This window comes from Copadichromis virginalis, linkage group LG12 (genome assembly GCF_057382275.1).
Source record: "Copadichromis virginalis isolate Kocher_CV1m ecotype Utaka linkage group LG12, C_Virginalis_male_GT1.1, whole genome shotgun sequence".
NCBI classification, from domain to species: Eukaryota; Metazoa; Chordata; class Actinopteri; order Cichliformes; family Cichlidae; genus Copadichromis; species Copadichromis virginalis.
Genome location: NC_140629.1, coordinates 7,164,793 through 7,185,715, shown reverse-complemented (window position 1 = coordinate 7,185,715; position 20,923 = coordinate 7,164,793). Strand labels below are relative to the sequence as shown.

The 20,923-nt window shown below is 40.0% G+C and overlaps 1 protein-coding gene across 1 annotated transcript; it reads left to right on the top strand.

Moving 5' to 3' along the window:
• Positions 1-2,421: 2,421 nt before the first annotated feature.
• erlin2 (ER lipid raft associated 2) lies at positions 2,422-20,010 on the top strand. Its single transcript, XM_085474531.1, has 12 exons — positions 2,422-2,507; positions 6,597-6,704; positions 7,068-7,149; positions 9,827-9,873; positions 10,090-10,151; positions 10,255-10,380; positions 10,489-10,562; positions 14,067-14,125; positions 16,585-16,676; positions 16,787-16,876; positions 17,984-18,063; positions 18,151-20,010. Exons 1-12 carry the CDS (start codon positions 2,422-2,424, stop codon positions 18,328-18,330), a joined length of 1,086 nt encoding a protein of 361 aa, XP_085330657.1. The 3' UTR covers positions 18,331-20,010.
• Positions 20,011-20,923: the final 913 nt, after the last annotated feature.

The window sequence follows — 20,923 nt, the reverse complement described above, 5'->3', positions numbered from 1 at the left end:
TGCCTTCCTGTGTCTGCATTTGCCTTCAACACACCAAACTCTAGCAATATGCCTGTATGCATATTTTTAAATGGTCCTATATAGCATGATTATCACTTTGAGCCTCAGATCAATCTACTGATCTTGAATGAGAGGTCAAAGGTCAAATGTGACATGATATTTAAAACTTTTATACTGTACTTTCTATATGTGGATAATACAGAGCACACTTGTAACCTTCACAGTTTCTAAATTATGTTTTTGTGTTTATTTTTGACCAATAAATCATTAAGTTGACATTGAAGACCTCATTGGATGTAAGGCAAATTTGAATGGATTGTTAACAGGACCCACCTCTACACCTGTACAAGGTTTTATAAGATGATATAAGATAACCTTTATTAGTCCCACACTTGGGAAATGTGTTGTTTCACAGCAGAAAGTGGACAGTGCAAAGTTACAGTAGCAAAAATTAAGAAAAACACTGGAATAGGATAAGATAATAAAAATAAGATACTATGTACAATAGAATATGTTATATTATGTTATGATGTCAGAAAAAGAGGATTGCACTTAGTGTTATTGCACATGTGTAGATGTGTGTGTTTGGTCAGCTGTGAAGTCCTTGTTGTTGAGTCTGACAGCAGTAGGAAGGAAAGACCTGTGGAATCTCTCCGTCCCACACCGTGGGTGCCACAACCTGCCACTGAAGGAGCTGCTCAGTGCTGTCAGAGTCTCCTGCATGGGGTGGGAGATGTTGTCCAACAGGGAAGACAGCTTAGCCACCATTCTCCTGTCACTCACCACCTCCACTGGGTCCAGAGGCATCCTAGAAGACAGCTGACCCTCCAGATCAACCTGTTCAGTCTCTCCCTGAGATTTATTGTTTACAGACAGAAAGAATGACACACGCACACATGTCGTCTTTGACAAATATAATAAGACAAAAAGCTGAAGTTGCACTTATTGCTGTCCTCATTCTGCTTTATAATTGATCTTTCCTTGTATGTTACATGTTTGAAAAGTTTTTTATTTTATTTTGGGCTTGTTTTTTTTAAACTGCTCAACCAAATACTCTATACAAAGTCTGCATATTTCATATAAGCTATAATCTGACCCAGACTATATATGGGCCATTAAGTAAAGAGAATTTATTGGTTCAAGGTTCAAGGTTCTTTATTTGTCACATGCATAGTTATACAAGTATAACACACAGTGAAATGTAACCTGACACGCTCCTCGACATGTGCAAAAATTGGGGGGTAGGGGAAGAACATTATATATATATAGTATATATATTGGGTGAATGTGCAATAGTAGCAGCAAGCAGGTGAATTCTGTACATTAATAAGAATAGACATCTGACTATTTTACAGGATATACAATATAAACATATTTAAAATTAAAGGAATTTGAAATGTACATTGTGCCTGGTTTAGAGTGTCTGGAAGAGAGTCCTGTCTCAGTCAATTAGAGATGATGTGAGAGGGTGGGTGTGGGTGTGTTTAGGGCCCGGATGGCTTGGGGATAGAAGCTCCTTGGTGAAAGAACCCATTTCTTCTTCACTTGCACCTATTATGAGAATACTAGTATTTCATTTAAAATGCTTTATTCACTTTCACATTGATAAGTTGGTGGGTAACTGTGCTTTAGCTCTAGGTATTTAGTATTTAAAAGCACCACATGGATGTTTAGTGATAGAACTGTGATGTTTAAGTAGTTCATAAGACCGAAATGTGTCACCCTATATGAGAGTACTGAAAAAAAACATTATTTTAGGTATTCACAGGTGATCCTAGCTTCTCCTATAAATATATACAGTTATAACAAATTTGCTTTGTTCTGTGCAAACATGTAATAACTCCACAGCAAACCACTGTGAAAAAGAGCCTTTGGGTTTTAACCATAGTCTGTGGCTGTCTTTCCTGTTGTGGCAGTGTCAGAGGTGTCACCTAATCAGCGTGATAATAACCCCCACCATATTAATCTCCTAGGACCTGGCGTCCACATATGTGGACACCACATTTTGGGTTATTTAGACCAAAGTACTCAATTTTGCTCTACAAGGGCCTGATATCCTTTTACAAGGACATTATACTGCTACTGTTCTATCAAAATTTTAAGTGAATATCCTCATATGTGGCTCTTATTTTTCTTAAAAACAAAAATAAGGTAAAAAAATAAATAAATAAATCTGGTAATTCTTTGTTTTTACATACCCCAATATGCCCAAATATCAAAGAGAAATTAAAAATGCATGCCTTGGAAGAGTTCTGGTCTTAGGAGGTTAAAACTGTGGTGCACACAGTAAATCATCTGCCCTACAACACTAACAAAACAAAACTGCATCTTCAACTTGACCCCGTAGATAGCTCTGGCTCAGTGAGGGACATGCGGTTTGCTGGCTGTCCGCCAGAGGGCGCAAGTAAAAAAAAGCAAAAGATGCCGCACAGTCAAAAGGAAAACGAAAAAGAAAGTACCGGAGGTGTTTCTTATTTGTGTTGCTGTCATCTTAGCAGAAACTACAGGTAAGATGTTGTTGAGCTACCGAAATGTGCCTTCCTGCATATTTAAACTATGTACCATCGCCGTTTCACATGCCACTAGCATGTTAGAAAGAAAGAGACTGGCTAAGGTTGTTTTACTTAGCAGTGTTAGCTAAACATGATTTAGTGTTTGGCCTCGTGTTAAGCTTTTAAAACGGACACTCAAGTGAAGGTTGAGACATCTTGATAAGGTCTGCCACTGAAAGAGGCTCCTTTCTGTGGGGCAGCAATAATGTAACAACTTATATCCCGCTGTTGCTAAGCCACGAAGCCCATGAATCTGAATCCCATTCAAATATTTGGATTTTTTAATTTGGATTAGTTGTATGTCGTACGTGGCTGTCCCATTTTAATAATTTTCATGCTACAGTCAGATGTTTAGGGTCTTTCCTTTTATTCGGCGCACATGTTTCGCCTAAGTGTGTTTTAAATTTAATCCAACGTTAACTTGAACTTTGAAATGCTGCAATGGTGGTGTGTTCGTTTATTTGAGGAAGCAGTGCACACAACTTGTTTTAAACGTTTAATACTGGAAGCAAACCCAGTTTCATTGTTTTTAAAGTTTGCAGCGTTAATAAATATATCCAACACTATTGTATATTAAAAAGCAAAAGGTTGTAGATCAGTAGAGAAATCAAAATTGGATTATATCTCTCCATATGTTTTTAAGTATTGTATTTATAAAAGCCATTTGAGTTAGCAGGGTTACCAGATTACATCTCTGCAAATCTTTACTAAGCAAAGCTGAAATGGCTCCATATCTAGCTCCATCAGGTCAAGTTAGTCAACAGGAAGTTTGTAGTTGTGGTCACAAGTTTAGACACACTCAGCATGGGCATAAATGTGTTGGATGCAATTTGGAGTTTTCAGTGAGCTGTTAGTGTGAAATGGTTGTACAGTCAGCTTTAATGATCGTATGAAAACAAGGGTTGGGTCCACAAATTTAAATTTATTTGGGATTTTCGTTGATCCACACAAGGTCAAGAGTGTACATGCAGGCTCAAATACATCATACGCTCACTTAGATATTTCCATAAATGGCGCCAAAAGTTCTACAATTTGTTTTAACTCGACAAGGCCAAGGACTTTTAATTTAGTCCTCATGACTGGTATGTTATCTTTGCCAAAAGATTTATTTGACAGCACTGACTGTATTCGCCGGTACTCAGCACAATGAGACAGTTCCAGGAGCACGGTGCAGATCTAAGGAGGAGAATTTCACAATTTGGGATGGTCTGTACGTAGGTGGAGTTATTCACACGTTTCACCACTTGGAGTCTTCTTCCAGACCTTGGCAAATTGTTACCCCACAGATGAGAGTAAATTCATAATGGGGTGTTCAGGAACTACTAAGACTCAAGCCTGCCATGATCCAGAAACTGCAGGAATACCAGTGAAGCCAGTTTTACATCACCATGTACTGAGAGGATGTCGACCAAGAAAGAAGTGATGCTCCCAAATCAACGCCTGTAAGCTTCACTGAAATCTGCAGCTGTCCACATGGGCAAGCCAAATGCCTTCTGGAGAAAAGTTTTAGGGTCAGATAAGGACAAGATTTAGTTATTTGAGCACAGTGACAAAATATATGTTTGAAGTGGTCAAGGCAAGGATTTAAAAACTTCTGAACCAGCTGCCAAGAATGGTGGTGACATCATGTTCTTGGGCTGTTTTGCTGCCCTGTTACTGGAACACTGCACAAAGTGGATGGAGTAATGAAGAAAGGGGGCTAACTCCAAATTTTCCAACTCAAATTAGCAGCTAGATGTTTAATAGTTGTACACAACTGTGTGTTGAAACAGAGCAGTGATCCCAAACACACATTAAAACTTGTTTTAGAACGGATAAAACAGGCTAGCACTAATGCTCTGGAATAGTTTTCTCAAAGCCTCGACCTCAAGTATGGAAACTTTAAACTGTGTTTAAAAGCCGAGTCTGTGCCGGGAAGCCTAACAATTTAGTGAACTCTGCCAATTCTGCCAAGAAAAGTGGTCAAATATCAAAGCTTGTTGGTGCTACTTAAGACATTAAATCAAATACAAGCAGGCCTGTATGTGTAAATTTGTGCCTGTATATACATGTGAGCCTCGTGGATTAGAGAAAGTCCAAAATAAAAATAACGTGTGCACCACACTTTTTTTTTTCTTTTTTTTTCTCTTAAGATGTGTACTGTGCAATCTTCCACCCCAGAAAAAGAACAGTTCAAATAAAATAATTAAAAACACAAAATTACAATGACATTCATGCTCATAATGATTTTATGGAAACATCTGACCACAAGTGGATATAGAAATCTATCCTATATTAATATATCTAAATATCTAATTAGTATTAACACACCTGAACACTGCCCTGTTGAGAAAGAAGTGGTGTGCAGCACATCAGTAAGTTTGAATCCAGCCTTCTTTCCTCCACATGCTGTAACCTGTAGACATCGATTTTTTGACATCAGTAAAATGAGTGGTGTTGTTTCTCATGCTGTAATGGTTCCAGCACAAATAAGATCCTGTAGAAACAGCTTGAGCGTGTAGAGACAGAAACAACTTGTCATACTTGGAAAACCACAACCACTGGAGGGGAGATTAATTTGTAACACGGTTTAAAACCAGAGACTGTAGAGCTAATGAACTAATTATGTCACTCGCTAGTTGGTGTCGTCTTGTTGTGAAGCTGACATTACTAGCTATCACCATGTTTCCAAACTGGATCTGAAGACTCGGGGGTGGAGCTGAACAGAAAACTCTCTCTCTCTTTTTTTGTTCTTTTTTGGTTAATCCGTTTAACTCTTGAATCAATTGAGCAGAAAACTCAAGGGATGAACCAGTGTTGTTTCTGCACCTAACAGACAACTGAGCAGAGACTATATTGAACTCTTGCCTTTTGTCACTTTGTTACTGGCAGCGTGTCACAACAAGTCATCATAAGTTCTCATTTGTTTAGTTACATCTATGAGAAATGACAAAGATAACAGTTTTACAGGCACAAAGAACTATTGGCTGAAACAGAGGACAAAATATTAAGTAGATTAAGTAGCAGGCCTGAAAAACTATCTAATGCAGATGAGCAGAATATGAAAGTTATGTTCCTCAGAAATAGGAAAAACTCCAAAGACCTGAAACAGGACTTGGGGCCCTTTTGTTGATCCCACCAGTTCTTTGCTGAGGTCGCATCAGAAATGATCTCAGTGAGAGGGTAGCTGTCAAAGCCATTCTGAAGGAAGGGAAACGGGGAGAAAAGACAGAGATTTGCCAAATTACGCAAGGACTGGACTGAAAATATGTGATAACAGGCCTTAAGGAGTGATGAATCCAAATTTTATTGAAGCAGTGTGGGATCAACATAACAGGAAACTGAACAAAAGGCAGAAACATCGAAAGAAGGAGTTTGAATCTCCTTCGGGAAGCCTGGAGAACAATTTCTGAATCACTGTCACTCAGTGACAAACGAGCTCAGTATACTCCAGTTTAAAAAACCAAACAAACAAAAATGGACTAAACACCAGCCAGCCAAGAACATGTCTTCATTCATTTGGCGACAGATGTTGCACATTAAAACTACAAATCGACTAAAAATCTATGAACAGACCAGGATGCTGTTGTTTGGTTTTTTTCCGATGTGTTAGGACTTTTGAAGTTATTGAAGTCAGCTGCTTGTCAGCTTAAATGTCAAATTCAACTTTTTGCTTGGAAAAATTTTTTGTTGCTACTTCCATGGCGCGTTTGAGTTTGTGTTGGCTCGCGTTCTGACCATTTGCACGTGTTTTCTTAAGTGGCAATGCGTTGAGCTGTCTCTAGGCCAACGGTGCTCAATCCTCTTTAAGTGTGACAAGGTCACAGCTGATGTCTGGCTAAGCCTGAGCTGAGAGGAGATAAACCAGTGAGGTAGAAGGAAGCTCCAGTGTGTTACTGCTGCACTTTGTGGCCCGCTGGCAGGATAGACAGTTGTTCTGCGACATGTAGCTGGATGATTGTGTGAGCATTTGATTGTAATTAGGACCGTCGGTGTGAAAACACCAGAAGAGAAGCTCCATCTGCTCATTATTTTCACATGCTGTCTCTCCTGTCTTCTTGCCAGGATGGCACAGTGGGGTGCCGTATTCTCAATAATTGCTGCTCTTGGTGGAGCAGCGCTGTTGGCCTCTGTGCACAAGATTGATGAGGGGCACACTGGAGTTTACTACAGGTGAGCTGTTTTACTTGTTATGTGGGAGATTAGCGTTACACTCCTCTGTTGCACAACTTTCCAGAATCGAGCACCTGCTTCAGATCACTTTGCTTTTAGCATCTTGTCTGTCCCACGGTGAGCACTGTAATTACCAGCTGTTAGCTATTATAAGCCATCTTAGCTTCAGGATATTTTGATGTCATCACTTGCATGGACATGCAGTAAATAATTGGTTCATTGCATATTTTTCCTGTTTAATTGGAGCTCTTTACACAAATGAGTCCTCTGAAGCCTGGAAAATTTCTAGGTTGATGTTTCTAATTTGAGGTTGGAAGTTTTCTGTTTTAATGATTTTACTGATTCTAACTGTGTGTCACACAGGGGAGGGGCTCTCCTGACCACCACGAGCGGTCCTGGTTTCCATCTTATGCTTCCTTTCATCACCACATACAAGTCTGTGCAGGTGAGTCATGCCGGTCCTTTTATTGGAACTCTCAGGTTAATAATCTGAACATTACTCGCTTTATGTCACATTTTGTCTGTGGGATACAAAATAAATAAAAAGAGTATAAATATTATTAATGTCATACTGTTATTGGTAACACAAAAGTAAACAATTTCACGGTGATTTTGCAGTAAAACAAACAATATTTCCTTACCTTGTGTCATAAATATGCTGTGCTTTCCATGGGGTGGGCTGTATTATGGAGTGATGATGTGAATGCTGGATGTTCTGTTGTTCAATTGTTCTTTTCTTTGAATGAATATCCATGTGAGGAGGATTGTTCTCCCCATGCAAACTTATGAAAAAATACCACCAAAGTCTTATGTGACCATATAAGCCAAGTGTAAATGATTTCTTTCTTTCTCAATCACTGTTTAAACATAACTTTCAAAAGGTGTGTGCAGAGGAGTGTCTCCTCTACTGTAAAATATAAGTGGGCATGGTTAAGCCATTATATGGCCCGCTCCCAGAAGATTACAGTGTACTTGCAACGTAAGATGGGAAAATATATTAGACACATGAAAAGCTCTTTGTTTAGCTTCACACTAAGTTGTTATATCTTGAAACTGTATTGCGTTTAAAACAAAAGCAGTCTGAGTAAAGATTAGCACGGTGAAGCCAAATTTTGTTAAACATTAATCACTTCCATGACCTTAACAGCAAGTTGGGCCACCTTTAGCAGCAGCTACAACCAGACGCTTCAGGTAACTGGAGCTCGGTCTCTGGTGTCAGTGTCCACCCTTCTTGTAGCCCTGTAGGAGAGAAGCTTCTCTTTTCAGATCCAGACACTCGTCTCTACAGAATGTTTTCATACACTGTTCATTCTTGATTGTTGATCTCTTCTTTCTTTTCAGGGACTGGCTGCAAAATACGCTAATCATAAACAAAGCAAAGATGCTTTGTATCAGATTTAGCTACAAGCTACTACCTGCAGTCGTTGGGGAAAAATGAAAATGCAGTTTTATGCAATTAGTGGTTTGAATGCAGCTGATGGTAATCAAGAGTTTCTTGTTAAAGCTGAAGCAACTTATCAGGTTGAGTTCTGTCTTTGTTTTGGCTTTAGTAGCTAGGGGCATGGATATTATTTGTTTTCCATACAGCCCAATTGCTTTGAGGTAAACCACTGTATTTGTGAAACATTATTGCTTCTAGCAAGGGGGTTATGGTTTTGGTAGCCTTTGCATGCATGTTATCGTTCTGTTTGTAGCTCAGTAATAATCATATTGTTCCAAGAAACTGGACAAACCGCAAGACTTTTGGAAAAATGTCCTTTGGACAGATGAGACTTAAGTGGAGATGTAATGCAGAGTGCCACAGGTGGTGAAAACCAAACACAGCATATCAGAAAAACACCTCATATTAGCACGGTGGTGGGGGGCTGAGGACCTGGGCACCTTGCTATCCTAGTATCATAGGGTCAAATCTGTCTGACAGCTTAAGCTCGGCCAAAATTGTGTCATGCAGCAGGACAATGACCCCAATGATGTCACATGCATGAACAGGACCAGATCAATGTTTTATTGTGTCCTTATGTATGAAGCTTTGGGACTGAAAGAGGGTGCGCTTTATTTTCTGCATGACTGTGCATAGACAGAAATATGATGCAGAGATAGCGGTCTACGTCCTGAAAGATATAGAATAAATATTTCTGAGAAACACTGAGCAGTGTATTCTTTCCATTTTTGGCGAGTGCGTATGACAGCTGTGAATGGAGGCGTAATTCATCATTCCTCCTTGTGAACATGATATCTTAGGGATTAATGGAATGTTTGGCACAAGCATCGAGTTGAACTGAAGGTGGAGCTGATTACAATTTGGTGGTCACAGGTCACTGAGGGCTCAGTGACCTCACAAAGGACATTTTGACTATGACTGATGAAGTGATGCCCTTTTACGTCCAAAAGGTTAGAGGTCAAATTCACTGTGGCATCACGATGCTTTCCAAAAAGACTGTTAGTTGGGGTTATTTGGTGTTACAACCAAAAAATGTCCATTACTCTTGTTAAATAATCCCATCCTTCCATCCAAGTCATCCTCCATCCTCCATATTTTGTCTCCATTTCTGTCTTCATTTATTTATTTGTACTACTTGTATTTATATTTTCTATTTCTATTGTAGAGAAAGAGCTATCAATCTGTCAATCCTTTCCGTGTCCGGGCCGGGTGAGGTTTCCCGTGTTGAGGCAAATTGTATATATTAATTGGCATCTGTGGGTGGACAGCAAAGAAAGAATTTCATTGCACAGAGAAATGCCCTTTCTCTTGTGACACATGACAATAAACACTTTGAATCTTGAATCTTCTGTAATGTTAAGACAAAGACTGCAGGACCACATCTCATCATGTGTATACGGAGTGCTCTTGAGTCCTGATATTAGCAGGGAATGATCTCCACGTATTTAGAATTAAGACCACATTAATTAGGCTTACGAGGAGAAACAAAATGATTCCAGACTGAGATGTTGGTCAGGCTCTCTGTGGTGCTGCACTGGTATATAATTACAATGTGATGTCCTGTTGCTGTGTTTCCTCTGAGTCCTACTGGTTGAGTGTTTTTATTAGCATGTTGGAACCAATAAAAGGAGTTTGAAGTGTTGAAAAACAACATGTCGAATATGTGATCTTTATCTCGTAGACGACGCTGCAGACAGATGAAGTGAAGAACGTACCATGTGGAACAAGGTTAGTTTGCTGTTTTTGGATGTGGTTTCGAGCCTTATTAAACTCAGCATTTATCATGACACAATAGAGACTCCCACACACAACCTCCAACGCTGCAGGGATCAGAGGTTCACCAACGTGTGTCTGAACAACCAAAAAAATAGCCCCTGTCAGTTCACACTGGTGTTTGGGTAAAAGCTTTTGAATGATATGCTGCTTTTTTGTCTCTGTTTTCAGTGGAGGAGTGATGATTTACTTTGATCGCATAGAAGTGGTGAACTACCTCATTCCATCGGCGGGTAATTTCAGCGTTTCACCACACAGTGTGTTTATCCTAATATCATCGGGACAGCTGTAACTCCATATATAAAAATGTAATTTTTAAAACTTCTATCTCTACAGTGTATGACATAGTGAGGAACTTCACTGCAGACTATGACAAAGCCTTGATATTCAACAAAGTTCACCACGAACTCAACCAGTTCTGCAGCGTTCACTCTCTGCAGGAGGTCTACATCGGCCTGTTTGGTGAGGGGCGCGGGGGCTTCAGGGCGCCATTGTTAACAGTTGGAGAGCCAGAAGTGTTTCAGAGCTTTTCGTGTTTACCTGCCTTTTTTGCACACTTTTCCGCCACAGACCAAATTGATGAAAATCTGAAGTTGACGCTACAAGAGGATCTAACAAACATGGCGCCTGGACTTATCATTCAGGTAAAGGCAGAGGATCAGACAGACCCCAGGCCAGAATGAAGTTCAGTGTGATTGTAAATATGAGGTCAAAGCTTTGTCAGTTCCAGTTTGCTGACAGCACAGGGTGTACCACACAGCAGGGCTTTCTTTGCATTAGCTGACTCGACAAAACCCAAGACTCAATGAGAGATAATGGGGAATGCATGATCGGGTACACCCTTTGAATACCAATAAACCCTACTGAGCCTTAAAGTCTAGACCAGACTTAGAAATCAGGTCTAAAAAGTTTTTCTACATTACTAATTAAGTGCATGGTCATTTGTAGTAATGTGCAGTTCTTACTGCTCCAACATATACTCATACTACAGTATAGTAAAACACAGCTCTACAGGTTTGCATATTCCTCTGTCCTCTCTCAGACTCTGTTCCATGTACATCAGGTACATGGAAACATTACCTGCTCTGGATCAGTCAACTTATATTATGCTAACATTGTGATCCACATTGTGATTTCTTATCATAATGTCTCATCATACAGTCCCGATCCAGTTTAAGGCCACTTGAAAAATGTTAAAAAGTCATATTTTGCATGGTTGGATCTTAACACGTTTCCAAGTAGAGCTTCAACATGCAACAAGAAGAAATGGGAGTGTGACAAAACATTTTTTGAGCATGCAATATATTGAGAAAAAAAAAACACTTAAACTGAAACAGGCTGTTTTACAGCTGATCAAAAGTTTAGGATCACACCTCCAAAAAACCCTGTAAGCCCCTCAAAAGTTCCAAACATGAACTCAGTAATGAGCAGCTCCACCGTTTTTGTTTTCACTTCAAAAATCAGTTGCGGTATGCTTAATGCAAGTGTTTCCATGAGGTGAGTGGGACCATTTCACCAAGTGGTAGATGAAGACGAAGGCGGCAGCATGAAGGGCATCTACTGTCTGGAACTGTTGTCCATTTTTGTAAACGTCACTTGCCATTCATCTCTAAAGGCTCTCAATTGGATTTAGATCAAGGGAACAAGCAGAATGGTCCAAAAGAGTGATGTTATTATCCTGGAAGAAGTCCCTTGTCCTGCAGTCATTTTGTACTGTAGCGTTGTCCTGGTGAAAAACACAGGCGTTAACACAAAGACGAGGGCCCTCAGTCATGAGGGATGCTCTCTGTGACATCTGGACATGTTTGATACCCCTGCACCTCCTCAAGCTTCATTGTTCCACTGAAGGAAAAAGCAGAGAAGAAAATGTTCTTCCAACTTTACTGACCCATGTTTGGTGCTCTCCTCCAAAGTCCAAACAGTTAGTTTTGTGGCGTTCAAGGAGGCGAGGCCTTTGAAGACATTTTTTGTCTTTGACGCCCTTCAGTCTCAGATGCCGTCTGATGGTTATGGGGCTGCAGTCGGCACCGGTAACAGCCTTAATTTGGGCTGAGGATCCAGTGTCTTGACGGACAGCCATGAGACAGTCATGACATTGTGACTATCTGACAGAAAATGACAATGAATCCACATTTTTGCACAGATTTGACCTTTTAAAGCATGTGGTCCTGAACTTTTGATCAGCTGTAAAACAGCCTGTTTCAGTTTAAGCTTTGTTTTTAATAAATTGCATGCTCCAAAAAATGTTTGGTCCCACTCCCATTTCACCTTGTATGTTGAAGCTCTGCTTGGAACCTTGTTAAGATCCAAACATGCAAAATATTTTTTTTGTTGTTGTTGCCATTCAAGTGGTCTTAAACATTTGACCAGGACTGTATGTTATTATGTCTTCATTAAGATAAGATAAGATAAGATAAGATAACCTTTATTAGTCCCACACGTGGGAAATTTGTTTTGTCACAGCAGGAAGTGGACAGTGCAAAAGTTATGACGCAAAAATTAGAATACAATAAGAATAAATACAGTACACAGCTGTACAGAATAGAATAAAATAATATACTATATACAGTAGAATAAAATAGAATAAAAATATACAATAAGATAAAAATAGAATACGAATGCTATATACAACTGAGTAAAAATACAACGATGCCAGAAAAGATTATTGCACTTAGTGTTATTGCACATGTGTGGATGTGTGTGTTTGTTCAGTTAAAGTCTTTGTTGTGGAGTCTGACAGCAGTGGGGAGGAAAGACCTGCGAAATCTCTCCGTCCCACACCGTGGGTGCCGCAGTCTCCCACTGAAGGAGCTGCTCAGTGCTGTCACAGTCTGCTGCATGGGGTGGGAGTGGAAGCTGTGGCTTTAGTCTCTGCATGCCTTGTTAATTAGCATACCTTTGTGACTGAGTAAGACTGTGTTGATAAGATAACTTGGTTAAAAGAGTTTATTTACATTATAAAGAAGGCCTGACTGTAGATCTGTCAGCCGTTTTAAAATTGCTGTTGCTTAACCTTCCTAAGATCTTCATTTTGTTTGCTTACTCTGTAGAAGAAGCAAAGTGTAATCATGCTGGTGCAGCTAGAACTCCTCCGAAAAACAGTCAGTGCCAGATGTTCAATCTCACTTCCAGCCTTTGTGCTGCTTTAGCTTTCTCCTTGTTTTTGTTGCTGGACACATGTTAGAGTGGTGTCTGTGTCCTCTAACGGTTGCCAAGAGCACCAACGAGAGTTATTCCTAGGTTACTGATGCAACAGAAATTACAGTTCGTCTGGGGAAATGAAACACTAGTTTATTATACAACTGAGCTGTCTGAGTCAAACAAAATGCAATACATGGTTCACATTTGTGAATCAAATTCTGACCTGTAGATATTTATTATAAAGGATTGAATTTAGTTATTCCGAGACGTTCGGATTGGTCCAACCCCAAACCTGATTTTAATGTTTTTAGAGTACACATATTATATAAAAAAGACACTAGAGGCTTTGTGTTGTCTTTTTAGCTTGGATGCTTTCACTTTCAGTTTAGGTGAAGTTCCCTAAGGGGCGTTATTATTCATCCTCTGTCGACCTTTTCTGATCTTGAATGCTGACTGAATATCTGGATGGCAGGGGGTCTGACTCTGAATCATTCTTTTGGAAAGTGCCAAATGTTTTCTTGTTCTAATAAAGGGAAAGCTCAAATGAGGCGACAGAGAGGAACATTACACATTTGTAATCATTTACACATGATAATTTTAGCCTAATTAAACCCAGTCTTCAGTCCATAAAATTGATTTACAAAGGCTCTCTCCCATAGTTTGGATCAAATCACAAAACAGTGTTTCTTTAAAGTTACAAGGGAGCCTGATGATTTTTTTTTCTTCTTCCCCACTGTTAATTCACCTCCTCACTGCACTCATCAGTGTAGCCATGTGTCAGTCCGGAGTGTTAAGGTCTTCACTGGGCTTTACTCCTCCACACATGGTTACTCTAAATCAACAGGAACTGCTGAAATAACAGTTTCGGTTGAGAGTTCTTAAACAGGACTTCACTGGGCCTGGGCTCCTCTCCAGCAGGAGCTTCTCTGGTGGTAAAAAGCTCTTTTTATGGTCTTGTTGGTCGTTGCATTCCATCTGAATGTTTTTTCTGTCCCGTTTATCCACAGGCGGTCCGTGTCACAAAGCCCAACATCCCAGAGAGCATTCGCCGGAACTACGAGCTTATGTGAGTTTTGTTTTTTGATTTGTTTTTCTTCTAATTATTCCACAAGGAATATGAAATGGGGAGGAAAAAATAATATGATTCTTCTAGACTTCTCCTTTGGGGATGTTTATAAGGACTGAATGAGAAGAATATAAAAAAATAACTTGAAATTAAATAATTTAATACACTTAAGTCTTCCATGGACGCCCATATGTTGTTACATAACGGACAGAATTTAGATGGTACTTAGTCATCTGGTCTTTGTTACCCGTGGGTGCATTTACTCTATTACACAATACTATGTGTAACTCTGACTTGTCTTACTGGGAAAGCATGCTTAAATGAAGATCCTTTAAGCTCTTTATGTGAGGCGATGGCAAACATTCAACGCAACTGTAGAAAAGTGAATAATTCACAGAGATCTGTTGTGTGTGAACATGTAGCAGAAGATCCACAGCAGTGAAGTGAGCACCCACATTCACTCTGACCTTAAAACAAACTACTTTAAATCATCACAACATTAATAATGACCCTAAATCCATCAGAGCAGAACATCATGTGTAGACCTGCATATGTGATCACCATCACTTACTCACTACATTTGTTAAACATTCCATAGCACGACATTCAAACAGATTTCTATATTCTTTCATTACTACATGGAAAACTGTGTAACTGTGACCCACTGCCACCAGCACAACTAAAAGAAAAAACACACAACTGAACTCTTGACCTCATGCTGGTGGTATACGCTCCTACAGACGGCACAGGTGAGCTGTTGTCCACTTGGAGTCTGTGTGAAGGACGCGTGTGTGTTTGGTGTCACATGGACAGGCTGAGTGGTCACAAAAAAAATCATCGGTGTGCTCGTGGACTTGTTTGCTGCTTTCCTTCAGGTTCTTACAAAGTTTACGGCACTCAGACGCCCATGTTGTGCATACTGACAAAATAGAAACTGTGGTTTCTACGTTGGCCATAAGTGAGAGAACGGAGGTAGAATAAGCAGTAAATCAGCTATTTTTGCCCCGATGTAGGTACAGCATTCATATCAACCTGTGAGTGGAGGGAAAGCAGTGCTGAAGCTCTGAGTTTTATTGGGAGCTCCTCTCTTATTCACATGTGGTCACTACAACGGAAACGCAACATATTTTTGATTCGTCTCATTAATTTATTTTATTTTTTTAAATTAATTTTACACACCAGATGCTCTTTCTGACACAACACCTCTGATCTGATTCTCTATTCAGTGATGTTTCTTATGAAAGGCAAATGTGTTGATACACCGTAGAGCTGTGAAGCATCCAAGTCTTCCAACTCAAACATGGGGCTCTACCTGCCGTGGCGCTTCTGAATAAGGGAGCAGCCAAAACAAGCTTGTGCTGCTGAGGAGTTCGATTGATAAAACTTTTTGGGTGGGAGCCTAAAAAAGTGAGTTTTATTTTTCTGACCTTCTAAAAAGTGGAGGTTCTTGGTTAAGCAGTGATGTGTGTGTAAGAGTTAAAAAGCTGCACGGATTAAAACCAACGTTTTTTTCAACTCGTTGATGCAGTCATGGAAAAACTGGACCCAGAAGGGAAACGGCTCTAGCCAAGGGCTCTGCAGTAACTCACATCTATTTAAGCAAAGAGTGTATGCATGCATGCATGCATGAGTGCATGTGTGCATGCGTAAAATTATGAAGAAATGTTCACACTAGCCACAACAGTGAGCTGTGTACTTCGACAGCTTGATAAGAATCTAGTCTCTTGTAATAAACTGATTCCTTTTTAAATAAGTCTCCAGTATCGCTACTTTCACTTTGTTAGATTCGGTCACTAAAGTACCTTTCTGACCTGTGGGAGGCAGTAGCATCTGTATTTCTGGTACTTTGTTTAGACAGCAGCACAGGAAGTCAGGCTTTTTATCCTGTTTTCCTCTATAACTGCTGTTTGTGGAGGGTAATTAGATCTTCGATTCACGTGTTTCTTTCAGTTTTGTTTCCACGACAGACTTCGTTTTGGTTTTTGTTCTGGACAGTAATAAAAACATCGTGAATTTGAAACTTGAGATCATAGTGTTACAAAAGGCAGTCCAGTCTGTGGGAAAGGCATTAGTCATTAGTCTCCTGAGTGGACACTAGTGGCTCCTCTGAGGCTGAAGGTAAAACAGAGAATTAGTGTGCAGGAATTTTGCTGCAAGACGTGGTTTGGATGCCAGAATAACAGATTTGAGATAAAGGTTTGGAAAGTTGTGGGGGCAGACGCAGGGTTGAGCTCCTTTGCCAGTGTCTGAGTGCTGTGTCATGCCCTTCCACAAACCTTGGAGCTTCTTTGGTAATGATGTTGATTTCTGTGGAAGTTAATATTGAAACAAACCACAGACATCCGGCAGCAAGCAGCTCCCAAAGTCAAGCTTGCACACAGAAGTCACATGTAGCTCTCAGTTAAAGCATTTTTGTTTTGTTTTGTTTTTTTATTAACTGCTCTTTAACATGTTCGCAGGGAGAGCGAGAAGACCAAGCTGCTGATCTCCCAGCAGACACAGAAGGTTGTGGAGAAGGAGGCAGAGACGGAGAGGATTAAAGCGGTGATAGGTGAGAAACTGAAGCGAGACTGTCGTGTTGAGAGCGCTTTGTTCGGAGTTAGTTGCACTCAACGTGCTAACATGCTTGGATGTTTTGGGGTTTTGTTTTGTTTTTTGTAGAGGCTGAGAAAGTGGCTCAAGTTGCAGAAATCAAGTTTGGACAGAAAGTCATGGAGAAGGAAACGGAAAAAAGAATCTCTGAGATTGAAGGTTTGTATCCAGCAGTGAAGGAAGAAGAAAGAGGAGCGATTGTGGTGCTTTGCATTCAGCGAGGAGAAACGATTCATTCATCACCAGCATGAGTCAGAACCATTGATACAATGTAGGAGGGAGACATGCTTTTACTGTGTTATTGCCAAATTCTGACCCTGCTATTCAAATGCGGTGGCAGAAATGGAGCCTCATCAGACCAGGCAACATTTTTCTAATCGTCTAGCCTCAGCTTTCTGTTCTTAGCTGATAGGAGTGACACCCAGTGTGGTCTTCTGTTTCTGTAGCCCAGATGCAGATATCTTGGCTGGACATGCTCTGTGTTTTGAAATACTCCTCTGCATACCCTGGATATTGGGTATAAGTTGTTATTTGATATACTGTTGCCTTCATATCAACTCAAATCAGTCTTGCTATTCTCTTGATGGCATTTTCACCCAGATAACTGAGGCTTACTGGATATTTTCAAACCATTTTCTGTAAACACAAGAGATGCTTGTGTGGGGAAAATCCCAGCAGTTTCTCAAATACTCAGAGCACATGCAGTCACTTATATCATCATTCTGATCCTCGCTTTGAACCGCAGGTCGACTCGATTACATGCAAATACACAGATTTTCTGCTGACTGCTCATTAGTTTAAATGTCTAGTTGAACAGGTGTACCTAACAAAGTGGCCAGTGAATGTCTGACGTCAGTGTTTCATACAAATGCACTTTTATTAAAACAGAATGATTTCATAAGAATGACTTGATTTAATTTACTGGGCTCATTTTTAAAGTATTCTGTTTAAATTTTAAAGGGATCCTATTTCTTTGATCTCTAAAATGAATGTATCCATCGAGTGAACTGCATTGTGAGTACGGTACAGGTACAGTTTTATAAATCTGATAATGGAAAGTGTAAAACTCAGCAGTAAGTACTGCCACATGTTTGCTCTTTTCCAAGGGCATTTGTTTTGGCTGCTGCATTTGGGAGTTAGCGGTTGGGTCAAATACATATTTGCAGAAAATCCTCCAGCTTCCCGCTCTCTGACGCCTACGGTAGAGTTTTTGTTAAACTGCCATGCCGCTAATGATTCATATGAGTTTGTGTTTGTGGTTCATAGACGGTGCTTTCTTGGCCCGGCAGAAAGCCAAGGCTGATGCAGAGTTCTACACGTCTCAGCGAGCGGCTGAGGCCAATAAGGTAAAGACACAAACACATATTGTGGTTGACAAATGTGGGCTGCAAAATTACCTTCCTTCACTGGAATCCTGTCGCTCCCTCTCACAGCTCAAGCTAACACCAGAGTACCTGCAGCTGATGAAATACAAGGCCATCGCAGCCAACAGCAAAATCTACTTTGGGAGCGACATACCACAGATGTTTGTGGACTCTGGCTCAGCAGGGAGCTCCATCAAGGCCTCGGCAGCCATGGACATTGTTGCCGAGCACATCATGGACCTGGATTAGGCAGGAAAGTAGTGGCACCTGCTGGAATGTTCAAAGGCAGAGCACTATCAGCTGAAGGAGATCTGCCTACTGGGGGTCTGTACTTCTCAACACATCTGAATTACTGCTAGGAATCCCTGTTCTCCAGCCTCAGAGCAGACAACATGAGCATTCGCTCTGTCCTGATGGCCACTGAAGTCCTCTAAACACAGTGTGATTAAAATCCGTTATTGTCATTTAGCAAAATAAGAATTTAAAAACATGTCCTTGCTACTGCTGCTGCTCAGTTTTTGATTTTTTTATGGTCTGTGCATCAAGCCTACGTAGCCAAAGCATCAAGGATCCCAAATCCATCAATACTTTGTTTGTACCATCCATTCCACTAAAGTAATGGCTGTATTCCTCAAGCATGCCCACAGCCAACAATGTCAAAGGTTGTTCTTTTTAAAGGGTACCTTTAAACACTGCCCGTCTCTATGGGGAAGTCAGCTGATTGGTCTCATTCATGTCAGGGTAGATAAACATGCTTTAATTAGTTTTTGATACGGTCATTATTTAAAAAGCAAAATAACCATCACAAAGCAGGTTGAGTGTTTGGGTGAATGTTCTGCAGAAACCATGCTGTTACTCAGTTACGTGTTTCACATTTCCACACAGACTGTAATCAAGAGTGTTTTTTCTCTGCTCTCTGCCTGAAAGACGGACCAAATGTGTCTCTGAGGATGAATGTACTGAGGTAGCTGTTCACTGTCACATTTGACAACATCACTGGATTGCTGCAGTTTGTTTCTTCAACTTGTTTTGAACGCTGGATTTGTGCACCTGTGTGAAGTTGTTATATATTTTCTGTATACGTGTTTCTCACATTGAATAACTGATTAAGAGACTATTTGTTTCTGGAGTTTTCTTCTTCTTTTTCCACCCCCACTGTGAAAGAAATATGACATAACCAAAGTATTCATGTGTGACATCAGCTTCTCACAAAACTATTAAGCAAAATTTTTATGCAACCAATTTCGTGGGCGTCCTGTAAGACTCTTCATAAGACAAGAATTAATAATTGCCTTTTAGTCTTTGGTGGCGTGACGCAGCTGTGGAGGAGGAACACTCTAGGATGTAGTAATGATGACGAGTTTTTAACCATCCATAAACTCAGTCTGTAGTTTTCCGTTACTCACTTCAGTGATCTTATAAACGTCATACGATCCAGTGATTCTGAAAACAATCTGTTGGGAAATCTTCATGAGTCCACGTTGAGTCATCTCTGAGGTTTTACAGCCAGGACGGTTTGCAGAATGCACGACTGAGCGCTGATAACCATGTGCTTAAATTTCCAAAGAACCAATTGGTGTGAAGGACCGACTGGTTTAGGGGAATTGGCGTGCTTGGTATAAGCAGCGTCACTGTGAGCAAATATTTCTTTAGGCCAGGAGCCAAATGGCATTTTTACAAAAAGTTATTATTATTTTAAGATTTTCCGTAATCTGATTCGTCTGTCATTTTTTAATTTCTTGTAGCTATATCTTCACATCATGTGTTAGTGGACACACTTTTAAAGAAAGTGGACCACTTTGCTGTCAGTGATGTTTTTCAAAGGGACTGGCACCCACCCACGCAAATGTTTTTGTACTGACTTCAGCTGTGAATGTACAATCAAGGCATTGTCTTCTGATAATAAAGTACTGTGTTTTCTTCTTTGCAGTTTAGTGTATAAGATTTATATATTTATATATTAAAACTGGTTTTAGATTTGGCCCCAGGGCTGAAATTTGGGTGACGGTTTCTTTTAAGAAGTTTGAGTTTTCACTATAAAGTTTCCTCTAATCTCTTAAAATGTGATTTGTTTGTTGTTGTTTTTGTGTTTGTTTGTTTGTTTGTTTTTCACTGTTTTTAACCTACTACTCCATGACTTTTTAATTTTTTGGGAAAAAAACATTTCTCCTTATTTTGGGGGAGCTTTAGGGCCCCTAATAATATATCAATCATAAAATTTGACACAATTTGACAAAATACATCAAACATTTGACCCTAACCCCATGATCGTGCGCAAACACACACACACATGTTGTGTTTCCATCCCTTTTGGGGACATTACATTAACTTACATTCATTTCCTGGAGACTTATCCTGGCCCTTCCCATCACAACTGGAATATTTCTAACATTTTGAGTTATTTTCAGCACTGCTCAGTGTCAGTCATTGTTAATCTTCAAAAGTGACTAGGTTACTTTTAAAAATATAACACTGTCAAAAGTGTTCATTTAACACTCAACAGTGTTGTATTTAACACTCAGAGGAGTGGACCCATATAGACACTCTCTAGTGTTAATTTAACACTGGAGATTTTGCTGTGTTACAATTTGCGAGACCGCACAATGTGAGTGTGTAAACAAATTTGTGCCCCAACAACAATAAGTAATACACGACCACAGAGACAGTTACTTTACCAACTGACCCCTGAGCTCCTAAGTGTCCCTCAAACCTGATTCAGGGATCCACTACTTCACTGTCACTCCCTGAAAGCTCACTGCCCTCACTTTCTGAGGACAGAAAGTGCAGTTTCCTTCCATAAAAGGTTTTTACATTCATGTCCTGTAATTATGAGTAGATTGTA

What these genes read in the sequence shown, in the direction of transcription:
- erlin2 (XM_085474531.1), top strand. Translation starts at nt 2,422, where the DNA reads ATGCCGCACAGTCAAAAGGAAAACGAAAAAGAAAGTACCGGAGGTGTT. An exon ending in CGCCGGAACTACGAGCTTAT is followed by an intron (nt 14,126 to 16,584) that starts GTGAGTTTTGTT and finishes ACATGTTCGCAG; the next exon opens with GGAGAGCGAGAAGACCAAGC. An exon ending in AAGAATCTCTGAGATTGAAG is followed by an intron (nt 16,877 to 17,983) that starts GTTTGTATCCAG and finishes TGTGGTTCATAG; the next exon opens with ACGGTGCTTTCTTGGCCCGG.